General features: G+C 39.0%; 1 protein-coding gene across 1 annotated transcript; it reads left to right on the top strand.

The window, feature by feature from the left end:
- Positions 1 to 3,199: 3,199 nt before the first annotated feature.
- On the top strand, positions 3,200 to 15,316 carry LOC107287555 (snake venom serine protease 3). The gene is made up of 5 exons (XM_015816076.2): positions 3,200 to 3,326; positions 9,116 to 9,266; positions 10,308 to 10,567; positions 14,455 to 14,594; positions 14,937 to 15,316. Exons 1-5 carry the CDS (start codon positions 3,275 to 3,277, stop codon positions 15,108 to 15,110), a joined length of 777 nt encoding a protein of 258 aa, XP_015671562.1. The 5' UTR covers positions 3,200 to 3,274; the 3' UTR covers positions 15,111 to 15,316.
- The last annotated feature ends 463 nt before the right edge of the window (positions 15,317 to 15,779 follow it).

Genomic DNA, 15,779 nt, shown 5'->3' with positions numbered 1-15,779 from the left:
AATACCACTTTACAATGGCTTGGTAAGGCCACACTTGGAATACTGCATCCAGTTTTGGTCACCACAATGTAAAAAAGATGTTGAATCTCTAGAAAGAGTACAGAGAAGAGCAACAAAGATGATTAGGGGACTGGAGGCTAAAACATATAAGGAATGGTTGCTGGAATTGGGTATGTCTAGTTTAACGAAGAGAAGGACAAGGGGGGACATGATAGCAGTATTCCAATATCTCAGGGGCTGCCCCAAAGAAGAGGGAGTCAAGCTATTCTCCATAGTGCCTGAAGGCAGGACAAGAAGCAACGGGTGGAAACTAACCAAAGAGAAGCAACCTAGAACTAAGGAGAAACTTCCTGACAGTTAGAACAATTAAGCAGTGGAACAACCTGCCTCCAGAAGCGGTGAATGCTCCATCACTGGAAGTTTTTAAGAAGAAACTGGACAGCCATTTGTCTGAAATGGTATAGGGTTTCCTGCCTGAGCAGGGGGTTGGACTAGATGACCTCCAAGGTACCTTCCAACCTTATCATCATCATCATCATTATTATTATTATTATTATTATTTGGCTGTCCAGTCTCTTCTTAAAAACTTCCAGTGTTAGAGCAGGTTGTTAGAGCGAGTCCTGGCTTTCACCTGCAGTACAGGCCACCAGGATGCCGGAATCAGCGATGGGGAGACTAGAGCAACATCGGAAGAACGGGTGCAAGGACGTTCTAGCTCCACCCCTTGTTTTCCAGTTGGGTCCCAACCCCAAAAGCGCAGCTGCTCCTAGAGCGGAGGTGGGGAACTATGGCTCCCCTTATGACGTGTGGACTTCAACTCCCAGAATTCCTGAGCCAGTCTGGTACTATAGCCAGTCTGGTACTATCCCCCCAGTTTTACAGACTTCAATTTCCCTAATTATCTACAATTACCATCCTGACTGGGAAATTCTAAGAGTTGAAGTCCAGGCATCTGGAGAGGATGAAATTTAAAGGTTAAAGCTAATTTTAAACAAGTCAAATTCAAAAAAATTACAGCTGTGGAGAGCGTCCATCCAGTGCTGTGCATAGCCAGCTTTCCTGATCTGCTTTTCCAAAACTAGATCCTAGAATGGAAAATGTGGAGTCTTTTCAAACCAGTCTCACAACCCTGAAAATTGTTGGACTTAAGTTAGTATCAGTTGCCCTCACTATTCATAGTACAGAAACAGTCGTTTTTCCAAATGGGTCAACTGAGTGTGTGGCTGCCTTTATATGGTGTAATTCCCTGGCTTTTTTAGGTTTAAAAATATTTCCAGTTAAAAGAAAAAAATCTGTTTTCCTTCCGACCTAAAGCTGAAGCGAATTCTGCACCAACATCTCACATAGACTGCATTAATCACATATTAGGGTTTTTTGCTTTCCAGAAGGGTCCGATTTTATTGAGATACATATCCAGTCTTGTTATCAGTGTTCTTTCATGCTTCAGGCTCAGTGGTGGGATTCAGCCAGTTCGCACCACATTGGCAGAACCGGTAGCTAATTTTTTTGTTGCCCAGGCCCAGAACGGACTTCCGGAAGCGGCAAAATTTGCGCATGTGCGTGCCCATGTGCGCGCATGTGCAAACACATAACAGGGCGTGATTGAAGAGTGGAGCCTAAGGCGACACATGCACCGGCCCTGCCCGAGTCCAGCTCTGGTATGGACGGCTCTGCCGTCCTGGCTTCTCTTCCCCTCGGAAAAGACTGCTCTCCTCTCTTTGCTGAAGCGGCGAGCGGGGGAGACTTGCCTTGGGCATGGCGGGGCTGCTGGAGGCTAATAAAGCAGCGGCTTCCTCAAAGTGACTTTCACCTGCAGAACAGGCCACCAAGATGCCGGAATCAGCGACAGGGAGGCTAGAGCAGAATCGGAAGAATGGGCACAAGGACACTCCAGCTCCACCCCTTGTTTTCCTGTTGAGTCCCAACCCCAAAAGCACAGCTGCTTCTAGAACGGATGTGGGGAGCTATGGCTCCCCTTATGACTTGTGGACTTCAACTCCCAGAACTCCTGAGCCAGTCTGGTACCATAGCTGGATACCCTCCCCCCAGTTGTATAGATTTCAGCTTCCCTAATTCTCCACAATTGCCATCCTGACTGGGAAATTCTAGGAGTTAAAGTACAGGCATCTGGAGAGGATGAAATTTAAAGGTGAAGGTTAATTTTAAACAACTCAAATTCAAGCCAGTCTCACAACCCTGAAAATTGTTGGACTTAAGTTAGTATCAGTTGCCCCCACTATTCATAACACAGAAACAGTCATTTTTCCACACCAGCCAAACAAATGGGTCAACTGAGTGTGTGTTTGCCTTTACATGGTCTAAGTGCCCTGGCTTTTTTTGGTTTCAAAATATTTCCAGTTAAAAGAAAAAAAAAATCTGTTTTTCTTCAATCCTAAAGTTCAAGTGAATTCTGCAACAACATCTCACATAGACTGCATTAATCACATATTAGGGTTTTTTGCTTTCTGGAAGGGTCTGTTTTTATTGAGATACATATCCAGTCTTGTTATCAGTTTTCTTTCGTGCTTCAGGCTCAGTGGTGGGCTTCAGCTGGTTCGCACCACTTCGGCAGAACCGGTAGCTAATTTTTTGTTGCCCAGGCCCAGAATGGACTTTTGGAAGCGGCATCTACACAGAGAACCGGTTGTTCACATATTTGAATCCCACCACTGTTCAGGCTGCATGATATAGAGCCAAGTTACATAAGGAGGTGAAGGGTTCTGGAACAAAGGGAAATTGTTTTGTCTAACTGTTGCTTTTTGCTTTTTGTAATCAGCTTTTGCACCAGAGAAATTTCATGCAAACGTAGGAAACGGGTACATGGATGGGATATATTGAAGGAGGGAATAAGGGAGTGTACAGGAATGATTGATGTCTTTCTTATGATGGAATGGCTCTGTTGTCTGATATTCATTGGCTAATAAAATTTACAAAGCAATGCTACCAACTTTCTAATGCGTGGCATTTCTGGATGTGACTCTGCCAGTGTTCCAGATTGTTGGCCACCCAGCTGCTTAATTTGATCAAATAAAGTGCTGCTTGATCAAGACGTCTCCACCTGGGTTATCTGATTAGTTTAATATTGTATCTCAAGTCTAAGTAAGGGAGTGGGATATTACAGGTAAGAAATTGCCGTTTTTTCCCATCTATCCTCCTGCTTCGGAATGGAAGAGAAAAAAGTGATTAATCAAATATTTTGAACTGTGCATTCTTGTGAAAATTGTTCCCCATCTCTAAATTCCAGGCAAACAGCTTGCCACACAGAGTTGAAGCTATGGTGCTGATCAGAGTGCTAGCAAACCTTCTGATACTACAGCTTTCTTACGGTAAGAGCCTGGACAATGGAGCAAAGGGTGGACGGAGCTTTAGGTGTCTTTTTTGGTTTAAACCTCCAGTTACAGGAATAAACTTGCATGTAATTATTAACTGTAGATGTACAAGCAGGTCACAAGTAGAGAGTGGGTGAAAAAGGCCTGGTTGGTGCAAATGGGGAAGACCATTGCTGTTTTTTGTAATGATAGTATGAATAGATACATTTATTCATATCAAGAAAAGTAGCAAGTTAAAAATATATAATCCCAAATATGGTCAGCTTCCTTTTGTGTTTCTATTTATTTGGCAACTGACTTCAATAGAGGAAGATAACCTCTGGGAAGGGGTTTTCAGTGTTAAGGTGGTCTTTAAAAAATGGTGTATGAGATGGCCATTGATTTTTGTCCAAACTGGTAAAATAAATCTATTGGATTTAACCTAGCTCCCATTCTGTTAGATTTGCTGCATTATACAGCATGCAATATATGGGTTATTGCTTCTGAAACAAATATCAAAACCGGTATATAGAGATTTTACTGCCATCAATGTTGGGTCAAACTGTTTTTAGTGAACTAAATACTAATGTTATCAACTTCCCATAGATTAAATTCCATTTTCATCAATCTCATCCCCATTTTCACTCCCTCTGCCCCCTATTCTCCCCATCACGAGGCCATGTATTTTGCTTAACAATGCAGTACAGCAAGATCAGATTCTGGACCAAATGCTTCTAAATGTCCATCCTTTTCAGAAGCTCGTCTTAATTATTCTTCTTACTTCAACTGATTAGCGTAATCTGACTGGCAGTGATACCATTAAGTTACTGAGCAGCGGAGAAGTGAAGCAAAATATGCCATAGCTTGTCATAAGGCCAGATGCCTTAGATCTCAGCCATCAGAATGGCTGATGCTATTCAGAATCATGCTGTTTAACCTATATGCAGCATTACTGGAGATGTGAAGAATATTAATTTTTAGATCTGAGGCTGGAAAATCAAATATTCCTTTTTGTTTCTACTTAATTTCTCTTGGATGGTAAACCTGAAATCAGGAATTGCTGTTTATGTTTGCCATATGTCCTGATATGACTAAGATGTCCCAGTTTCTGGCTCCAGTGCAAGCATCCTAACTGGTGTGCAAAAAAGTACTGGAAAGTATAGCTGTACAGACCTGCAAAGTCAGATTTAGCCATCTATAAGTAGTCCTCAACCTTATGACCACAACTGAGCTCAAAATTTATTTCTTTTTTTTTTGGGTAAGAGTTTTATTGATTTTTTACAATAATAACCTTAGTGCCTGGTGTACAGCGTGATGTCTTGGTTCATGATTTTTTTTTAAAAAAATATATACAATCAATAATAGTTGATTAACAGTCAATAATTAATTTTTATATTTCAATAATTAGTATATCAATTGATAATATATTTCCTTGAGCTTCTTATCCCAATAGTATTCTTCTTCAGCATTAAACAAATATAATTTTTGATATTTGATATTTTCCATATATAAATGATTAAATAAAAACACTGTCTTCTATATTTATACCAACAATAATAGTGTCCATATATAGCATTTTTTTCTTATCAGCTTTTTATTTTCATAAAAGTTATCTTACTGATTCACCATATATCTTATTTTCATAAATCTTGTTTAAGCTCAATTTCTCCATAATATTCAAACAAATTTTCCACTTAAATATATCATCCCAGTATTTTCATATTTCATATATTATAGAAATATTATACTACTTATCTATCATAACATCTACCTATAAAATCTTTTCTAATCAATTTATATTTCACTTCTATTTATAAAAATTGATTGAATCACTATATATCCTTTTTTCGAAGGTTTTATTAAGCCTAATTTTCCCTAAGTATTTCAATCATTCCTTAATCCTAAATCTTTTCAAGCTTAATTTGTCTTTAAAGTTCAAACTTTTCTTTCACTTTCATCATCCCAATATTTTTACATTTTGTATCTTATCCAAAAATACTATATTACCTATATCGCTTATCCCACTTATTCTAAAGCCCCTTTATCGCCAAAGTTATTTATTTATTTAGCCATATTCAAACAAGTGTTTGCTCGTATAATATTCCATCTGGTAGGGCGAGTCAAGTCTCTTAAGCCCATCTCTAATCTTCTTCCTTTGCCAAATTGTTTTTCAGATTAATATTTTTGACTTGTCAAACAGTTCTTGTATTTTTGTAGTTGTTGTTAGGCGTAGAGGATACATAATACGCAAGATGTATGCTTTTTGTCTCCCAAACAGTGATTCTCCTAACAATGTCCATTTTGTTAAGTCTTCTTTCTTCTCAGGTTTATTTTGACGTTCTAATGCATAAGGTATCTTTTCCATATTTATTTATTCCATATTTCCATATTGTGAATTTTTTCTTATTTGTATTAAGTTATAATTCCATTTGTGACTTTGCCAATTAAGTCATTTTTTTCTAGTTCACATTCTGTTATTTGATTTGTTTGTTCATTCTTTACCATCATTCTTTGAATGTGTTTTGATTGTAAATTTAAATTAGAAGTGTATTCATTTATGTTGTCAAAGTTATGTTTAATCTCCTCGTGTTTTAGAGCTATTGTGATTTGTATCTGTCGTAGCATTGCATAAATTTCTTCTTGGAAAGTATTTGTCTTGTCTTGAAATGTTGCTTCTAGAGGTCTTTGATCTTTCTGGCTAAATCCTTCAAGGGTAGATATTAAGTGTGGTTTTCTGTCATTTTTTGATGAATATGTCATATCCATGTTATCTCCCCCTTTCGAGTAATCCGTCATAAGTACCATAGTCTCTGTAATTAGTCTTGTCAAGCTGGCCAAAACTCAAAATCCAAACAGTCCAATTTTGTATAGTTCTTATCTTTATATATAATTTTTATAATCCACTGTAATTTTCAATTGTCAAGGTTTCAGTAAAATCAATATTTTATAACAATTCTTTCTTTCAGGAGTCAATTGTCAACCAGTCAGAATTGCAATTCAATATGTTTAGTCACCTTAAATCCTTCCTGTAACTTTCCCTCTGAACAGTTAGTCATAGATCAAAGTATTTCTTTTTCTTCAAAACACTTTCCAATCTTATACCTGGCCCAGTATACAATCTCTTCTTTTTTCCTTGGCAGCTATCTTCTTAAAGGTTATTAGAATTCATTGGAACAGATTTTTCTTTGTTTCTGGGCGTTGTTTTTAATGTGCTATATTCTAATTGTCCACTAGATGACAGAAAATATTTATTTTCCACCTCTTTTAGAGAAGAAGTTATTTTTCTTTCTTTATAATATCATCAAAATCCTTTAGAATATAATCTTGGCAGTTTGTTATAGTTTCTACATTTAATCAGATTGTAGTATTTTAAATTTAATTTCAATATGTTTCTCTCCTCAAGGTTAATTCGCCACTTCTGTCAATGGGGGAATGGGAATATAGTCCCTTCCCCTCACTTTTGGAGTTTTTTTTTTGCTTTGGGGATATTTCCCAGGGACTTAGTTGCAAAATAAGGGAGAGAAGATCAAATACTCTCACCAATTCCAAACACTCTGTTCACTGCTGTTCTTGTTAGAGCTCTTGGACTTCGGCTGCAGGTAGCTTGGGCTAGAGGCTGGCATGTAGCTGGTCTTTCTCCTGTTGGGCTCGGAGGGCTTTCCCTGGATCAAACGAAGCGATAGCCATCGCTTTGTGATCAATGGGACGCCCCTCCTTCACGGTCACCTCTTTGGGGCGACTTCAGACCCATCTAGGGTCCTCCTGGCAGGATGAAACTAGCAATGGGGAACGGAGGTCCGTTCTCACACAGCCATGCGCTACGGGTGCAAAACTAGAAGTCTCAAAATTTTTGTTGCTTAAGTGAAAAATCTGTTTAGTGAGTTTTGTCCCATTTTATGACCTTTCTTGCTACAGTGGTTAAGTCAATCACTACTATTGTTAAGTTAGTAACACTGTTGTTAAATGAATCTGGCTTTTTCATTGACTTCGCTTGTCAGAAGTGATCGCACAACCCAGGGACACTGCAACTGTCATAAATATGAGTCACATGCTAAGCATCTGAACTTTTTTCACGTCACTGTGGGAATGCTGCAATGGTCATGTGAAAAACTGAATAGCGTCAGCCATTCTGATGGCTGAGATCTAAGGCATCTGGTCTCATCAGAAGCTATGGCATACTTTGCTTCACTTCTCCGCTGCTAAGTAACTTTCTTCAGGGCCATTGTAAATTTGAATGGTCACTAAAAGAATTGTTGTAAGTCAAGAACTACCTGTATTAATAACTAGTTCCTCACTGTGCAGGGAGACTGAGGGGAAAGTATTAAACATCTGTCTCCAGCTTTGCTTGTACAAGCTTTCAGATAATGCCCTTTGTCTTGCAGCTTGAAGATGTATGGAGTTCAATTCCCAGAATTCGCCATGCTGGCCCGGAACTTGTGGGAATTGAAATCCATACATCTTCAAGTTGCCAAGGTTGAGAAACACTGGTTTAATTGGTTGAAAGTACAATTAGCTCATTGATATTGTGGTTCATAAGATGCTCTAAGGAGCTTCTATTGTTCCAGCAGGAAGACCCTGCTTTAAATAACTAGGATCCTGGAGTGAGAATTCAGGGGGTGATAAAAGTGTCTGTTTCACTTCCCTATTGAATAAGTCAACTCTCCTGTTTTGGAAATCTTTCTATGCCCAAATCTTATCACCACTAACAAAGCAAAGCCTGTTTCACTAAAGCACAGGTCAGCAACCTGCGGCTCCGGAGCCACATGCAGCTCTTTCAGCCGTCTCCTGCGGCTCCCAGTCCATATGCATTTCAAAAAAAAAATGGGACTAAAAAAGTTCAACCAATCAATTCAAACTTTTCACAAAAAAACTTATGAAGTTTGAATTGATTGGTTGAATTTCTTTGGTTTGTGGAACTGCCCACAAACCTCTTCTCTCTCTTCAGACTGCATGGACTGTTAGAAAGGTGGGTAGGCTCTTTTCTCTGGGGACTTGCATAGGCCAGGAGAAGGGAGCGAGCGCCCGGCCACTCCGCCACGCAGATGCCCAGCCCGGGAGAGAGCGCCAGGGGTGGTGACGGCGCCTCCTCCTCCTCCTCCTCCAAAGGGGCACCTACCTCTTTGCAAAGTGGCCTCGGCGTCACCTGGCCGGCACATTTGCTCAGGAGGCAACCTTGGCTCTTCTATGACTCGTGGACTTCAACTCTCAGAATTCCTGATCCAGTGAAGTCCATGAGTCATAAAAGAGCCAAGGTTGCCTACTGGCTCAGGAATTCTGGGAGTTTAAGTTGAACCCTTCGCCATTCCACCGTCGCGCGGAATATGCCTCGCTGCGTCCAGACACTCATCTCTACCTTGCCCTCGGTGGCTCTTTGAGTGTTTTGGGTTGCCTACCCCTGCACTAAAGCGTTAAGTGTTAAGAAGACCCTGGTCGTATCTTATTTCAGAGCGTGGTGAGCTTGCTGTGCAATATTTAATGAATTTTTGCTTTCATAAAACCATGTTTGAAGGAATGGGGAATAAATTTTCCTATGTTGTTATGTTAAACAAGAAGATCTCAAACTGAGTTTTTATCTTAAGATAGGATAACCTTTATTGTCACTTTTCTGTGAACACACTGGTACACGTTAAAAATGAAATTCTGATGCCCTTTCTCAAAAGTGTGTCTGTGCGTGCGCACCCCCCCCCCCTTACATGGGCATAGGCATATATATGATTTGCAAATAATCTATTTTATTCAAGTACCAATAAAAGCGATTCTGTTCTACTCCACAGCCAAACACTAAACTTTTTTTGGTTTCTTTGCAGCACAAAAATCTTCTGAACTGGTCATTGGAGGTGATGAATGTAACATAAATGAACATCGTTCCCTTGTTGTCTTGTTTAACTCTAGCGGTGCTCTCTGCGGTGGGACTTTGATCAACCAGGAATGGGTGCTCACCGCTGCACACTGCGACATGTAAGGGCATTACAGAATGTGGAAGGGTTGAGGGAGATGGTGTTTCGATATCCAGATTTTTTTATAATGTTTCTGCTAGTTTTTACTGACTTCTCTGTGCATTTTAAATGAGGAGCTCCTCACAATCATATCTTGAGGAATGCTGTTTATATTTATGGTCGAATTTCCATCTTCTTCACCATAGTATTCATATCTTTTCTTTTTTTCTGGGATATAATAATACAAGAATAACAAAACCTGGAACATTACCTGAATACCATCAGCACTGACAAAATCATCACAGTCAATTGCAAAAGGCAGCCTTATTTGGAACATCCTGTGACAATCCCTTTAATACCATGGAACCACATTTACCTACCCCAGGTCCTTGGGAAGGACTTGATAGGTTGATAAAAATGCCAAATCCAGTTTAAATATCTGACTGACTGCGCAACTAACCAGAAAATATTAACCACATGCTGCCTGACTCTGGGGATTTGCCATAAGAAAATATTTTTTTAAAAAAAATCAGTAAAACATAAAAGATAAAAAGATGATGAAGTGAGAGGCTTCTCTCTCCCTTATCAAAGGCCTGGGTGAGGCACTACACCTTAATACCTCTTCAAAACAAGAGCAGAGTGGGCACCATCCAGATTTTGTGTTCCGTCTTTATCTATCCCACCATCCTTTGAGATAGGCTGGGTTGAGAGAGGATGTGCGCAATACAAAGTCATAACATTAGTACTGTAATCACAGGGTTCTATCTTTAACACAGTCATCTGTAAGTTATAAGTGCAACACTTACCAAATACACATCCAAGTCAAGAAAAAGATGGATTCATACTGTATGCTGAGCTTTCTGAGTGCTAAACAGCACACAGGTGAATTCACGCTTCAGGATATTGCATAAACAATGGAAAGAGCTTATTCAAGAAAGTAGGTTATGGCCCTTTCTTGTTTGGCACTAACAATCCTGCTTGAGGGCCAAAATGAGGTCAAGGACCATCCCAAGTAATATAGAGTTTACTTTAAATTGTCGCTGTTAATTTGTTTTTCTTGTAGGCCAAATATGCAGATATACCTTGGTGTGCATAGCGCAAGTGTACCAAATGACGATGAGCAGGCAAGAGACCCAGAGGAGAAGTACTTTTGTCTCAGTATCAACAATGATACTGAATGGGACAAGGACATCATGTTGATCAGGCTGAACAGTTCTGTTAGCAACAGTGAACACATCGCGCCTCTCAGCTTGCCTTCCAGCCCTCCCAGTGTGGGCTCAGTTTGCCGTATTATGGGATGGGGCGCAATCACATCTCCTAATGGTAAGGATCTCTGTGTATACTCAGACCCAGCTTTTGATGTAACATCAACTATGTCTAGGGTCCCACTAAGTCACCCATGAATATTGGAATGTGGATGGACAATGGAATTCCCTAAGATTTCATTTCTTTATCAGTTCCACACCCTTAAGGTCCTTGGAATAAAAGAAATAAGTAAGGAACTGGCATGCTGAATAGCTAAAAAAAAAGGCCCTATAGGATCAGGTTTATTTATAGCAGTGCTGTTGGGAATCAGAAAAGTCCCATTAGCATGGCAGTCTTGCCTGGCTTCATTGCCTTTAATAATGGGGTGTTTTGTGAATGGCCATGGCGGGTGTTTTGTGAATGGTCATGGCCATTTTGTAAATGGAGAAGTGTCCCGCGGAGGATGTTTTCAGAGTATATTTACCCCTTGCTCTCAAAATACCAAATATGAACTCAAAAACATGGTCTATCCTTGGATGGATATAAAATCTCTGTGGATGGTTGCAGAGGATTTCTTCCTTTTAAGTCCTGGTGGTGCAGTGGTTAGAATGCAGTATTGCAGGCTATCTCTGCTCCCAGCCTGGAATTCGATCCTGACGGGGCTCAAGGTTGACTCAGCCTTCCATCCCTTTTTTTTAAAACAATTTTTATTAGTTTTCCATTTTGCACCAACAGAAGCTTAAGAACCAACGTGGAGATATGGTGATCAATTACCAAAAGAAAACAATAGCATTATAAATATACAGTTCACACAATATTTCTTAAAATTTCCCTCTCTATCTATATATAATATTATAATCAAATTGATTCAAATAAAATCATTAATATATCTAAATATAAATTCTCTTAATCAAAACTTTCAACCACTCAGTGTCTATTCAATGCAAATCTATAATTTCTCACATATTTAAACTTAAACTGAAACTCTCCATTTATTTAAGATATATTATAATCTTATTAATATATTTCTAAAACACATTTTCATTTATATTGCTACATATGAATTTCATTAATCAATAAACGTTTAGAAGAGCTCATTATCTATCCCAGAAATCCTGTCTTACATTTTATTAATTTTTCAAATGTTAAAATTTAAACTAACCTATATATTTACTATTCAGGTACCCCAGGTTTCTCTTATTTATATCTATTCTTTTTCAATAATTCTCCAATTATTAATTCCATCTCATCCCCCCCAAAAAAGAACAAAAAAGAAAGAAAAAAGAAAAAAGAAAAAAAAGAGAGAAAAAAGAAGCATATTCTTGCTACATTTCAGTATTAAATTCTAGATCATTTCATAATAGCCTCCCTTTTAACAAAATCCAAATCCAAAACAATCCGAGTCGCTATAAAACCTTTACCATCCATAATTATCATCTCAAATTTAATATTTATATCTTATTCTGGGTTTCTTCTTATTCCAAATAGGTTTCCATAGTCGAGTCTCTAGTTCCGCAGATAGCTCTCCCATTCTTTCCTGCCACACTGTACACAGCAACAAGAGATCTCCCATTGTCCGTTTTATTGGGCTGATATAAGAATTACAGCTATTCTGAATAATTCGTGTCAGAACATCATTTCCCATCTTTTTAAAAGTTGTATAAACTTTAGTTGAAATCATTTTTTTAATATAGTCCTCTTTAATCAAATTTTGCTCTTCCAATAATTTTTCCTCTATCGGAAAGTCAAATGGTGTCTGCAAATCAGCTTGTCCTTCTGAAGTAAGCTCCTCCATTTCCTTATTATAGGTCATTTGTCCATTAATATCAAAACTTTTTTCCAATATCAATTGGTAATCCAACTGTACATTTGCTTCTTCCATCTCTCTGGACTGAGAACAAGTCTCTTGAATATGAACTGCTGTTTCACTTAAACCTTGTGCTTTGCTTTGTCGATGCAGAGAGATCTCCTTACTGCAGGCAATTATCATCTCCGTGTTTTCCAAAATTTTGTCCAAAATATACTTATAAATAGAATCTGAACAAGTTTCCTCCATTTTTATCATATTTGAGGACATTATCTTTTTGGGGGAGACTATATTTACCAGCAATCAATCAATATCCATCTCCTCCCAAGTTCCTTGGTCTCTTTCCTTTGTACAAATTCCAAGAGAAGAAAATAGCAAAAGCAATACGTAGTTTCAGCAGAAAATGTCGCCCAAAGAGTCATCAAAGTTAATTAAATATTCAGTCTTTTCAAAAATCATAAAAAATAAAAACAAAAAATATTCTCCAAATACATAGCGTGTTAAGTCTCAATAAGAAATTTCGTTGGGGCTCCCAAATAGCCAAAAATAAAATCAGCCATTAAAACAAAAATAGATTTAGTCTTTTTCTTAGACTTTTCTTCCCCCATTTAAAACGCTGCTTCAACAAAAAGGGAAATGAATAAAAAAAAAGCTTTTCACAGGAAAAAAAGAAAGAAAATAGAGGTAAAAAAAAGTCTCACTGAATCTTCCACAGTGGATCTGTTTGCTTAGATGATCTTATGGCTTACGGTTGGCGCAGCTAAATGATCGGCCATTTTACTGACCGATCTTTACTCCGTCAGCCCAAAGGAGATACTCAGACTACAGAGGGCACTGCCGCCACTCTGCAGCCATCCGAGAAGCCTCCTCAACGGTGGTTGCTCCTCCAGAGCAACTTTTTGACCCTCTCAGGGGTCTACCGACAGAGGAAACTCGGCCGGCAAAGGGAGGACTCCCTTTGTTTGACTGCACCGCTGCGACCCGGAACCGGAAGCCAGCCTTCCATCCTTTTGAGGTTGATAAGAGGAGTACTCAGATTGTTGGGGGCAATATGCAATATATAGGTCTAAGTCCTATTGTTATTGCTAGTAAGGCCATGGAAGTGTTACATGCACTCTCAGCTTTGGCTTATGGTCATCCATGCATTCAAGCCTGCCAAGGTAGGTAGATCTTGTAAGCCCACCTTGTTTTCTACCTAGGTTTCTACCAAATAGGTGTAGCTAGAGCAGACAAGTCACACAGCCTTGGGAAATAATTAAGAACTCACACAAATAATTTTCAACTAATCACAGAGGCACCACAAGTTTTTTGAAATACATGGAGACCCAGTGAATTTAAAGTAACAGCAAAACATTACTGCTTGTGATGTAAATTTTTTCTTTCTCATACGCACACATGCACCCATCCGTGTTTAGACACATTCTTCTCAATTAGGCTGTCAGGCACCAGCTAGAGGGACAGAAACTCCTAAGTTGTGGATCCAAAGATGACTCAAGGAATGGGTGAGCTTTAGGACCCCTTTTTATCCTGAAAAGTTCTTGATTTGTTGATTAGCTGGGTTTATTCCATATTCTCAGGCTCAACTTTGTCTGATTCAGATGATATTTTTCCTTTGTTTCCTTAGACTTATTTCCACCTCATCTGTCCTCCCCAAGGGATCTTTTAGACAAGATTCCTGGCTTTTTTTTTTCTTGTACACAATACAAACGTATGGATCTGCTTCATCTTCAGATATGGAAGTTTCAGTATGCTGGCTGAGGAATTTTGGGAGTGGAAGTTCACAAGTCTTAAAGTTGCCAAGTTTGGAGAACCCCCGTTCTAGGTTATCTCCAGGGGATGCGAGATCAGTTCTGTGACTTTTGAACTAGCAAAAGCCCCACTTTTCCAACAAGGCAATCTTTGCGTAGAGTGCCGGAGAAATTTGAGAAGCCTTCAAATGCCCAACAGCTGATTTAAGACCTATTAATATCTTGACAAAAAACATTTAACTAAATCTGTTTTTCCCAGGAGTCCCTTTGATCGGCTTTAAAAAACAATACTTCCTATTCCAGGCAATGAGATCAGCTCCACTGTTTGGAGACAATGGAAATTATAGCTGTAGGCATCTAGGTGGTAAATTGTGAAAAGTAGAATTTTGCCTATTTTTTATTTTTTTCAGAGACTTATCCCGATGTCCCTTATTGTGCTAACATTAAATTACTCCGTTATTCGTTGTGTCGAGCAGTTTACCGAAGGATGCCAGCGCAAAGCAGAATATTGTGTGCAGGTATCCTGCAAGGAGGCAAAGGTATATGTCGGGTAAGATGATCCATTTTAAGACAGACTCCTAAAGAAATGATGCCAATTTTCAAAGCTATGACAGAGATCTAGCCTTGAAGGCATCTTGTAGAAACATACAAAGTTATGGGTTTTTGTAACTCAAGTGCCTTCTAGGTGTCTAGATTTCCAGACTTCCCAATACTGGTGATTCTGGTGGGGAAAACTCAAGGAGTTAAATTCTTTTACAAAGATCCTGGATTGGGGAACATTGAAGTGAAACACTGGGGGCTATATGTGAATGGACGATGGGAGAGAATTGTTTGGTCCACTTTCCATTCATAGATACGGTAGTAATGTTTCATGTTTGATTTTTCTCAACAGGGTGACTCTGGGGGACCCCTCATCTGTAATGGACAATTCCAGGGCATTGTACATGCTGGGGGCAAAACTTGTGCCCAACCGTATGAGCCTGGCCTCTTCATCAAGGTCTTCGATTATACTGACTGGATCCACAGCATTATTGCAGGAAATACAACTGTGACTTGCCCCCCATGAAAAGTTTTGAAAAAGTTAAGAGGAGAAAATGTAACATATTAGTATATCTCTTCTATATCCCTAACCATATCCAACTACATTGGAATATATTCCCAGGCAGTAAACTTTTTTTAGACTCAAATAGGACTGCCTTTGGAGTAATAAATGCTTAAAATAGTGCTGCAGAGATCATACCCCATTTAATTTCAGTATAAAACAATCTCAGTAAAATGGAAGCCTGTTTTAGGGTGAGGTGCAAAATTTCTGACTCTAAAATGGACCATTCCAAATATTTTAACCTCTGAATATCTTTCAATTTCTGTCCACTTCTGGGACAGTGGGGTCCTTGATGCTCTCTGAGCTTGTCTTCTTGCAGACGTTTCATTACCCAGCTAGGTAACATCATCAGTTCTAGAATATTTTCTTCTATTGGTACTTCTGTGGCATTTACAATACGCTCATATGGAGTCATGCAGTCACCCCACAAACATATCCATATACCCGGGTCCCACTGTTGCCTCAAAAGGATCCCAGATTAACCCCCACTTCCCAATCACTAAATAGAATCTTTTGAGAATCATGTTTTCATGTAAATTCTCAAGTATCCACAGCAATAAAATCGTATAAATCGTCACTTGTTTTCTGATCCTTTGGTTTTGCAAAGGAATGGCCTGTTAAATGGCAGCATTT

This window comes from Protobothrops mucrosquamatus, unplaced genomic scaffold (assembly GCF_001527695.2).
Source record: "Protobothrops mucrosquamatus isolate PMUCROS unplaced genomic scaffold, P.Mucros_1.0 scaffold399, whole genome shotgun sequence".
Classification (NCBI taxonomy): domain Eukaryota; kingdom Metazoa; phylum Chordata; class Lepidosauria; order Squamata; family Viperidae; genus Protobothrops; species Protobothrops mucrosquamatus.
The sequence above is the reverse complement of the archived record's forward strand: the minus strand, read 5'-3'. Positions and strand labels throughout refer to the sequence as shown.

Excerpts from the sequence above, each read along its gene's own strand:
- LOC107287555 (XM_015816076.2), top strand. The coding sequence starts at position 3,275 with ATGGTGCTGATCAGAGTGCTAGCAAACCTTCTGATACTACAGCTTTCT. Across the intron at positions 10,568-14,454 it reads CGCAATCACATCTCCTAATG|AGACTTATCCCGATGTCCCT; the intron begins GTAAGGATCTCT and ends TATTTTTTTCAG. Across the intron at positions 14,595-14,936 it reads GAGGCAAAGGTATATGTCGG|GGTGACTCTGGGGGACCCCT; the intron begins GTAAGATGATCC and ends TTTTCTCAACAG.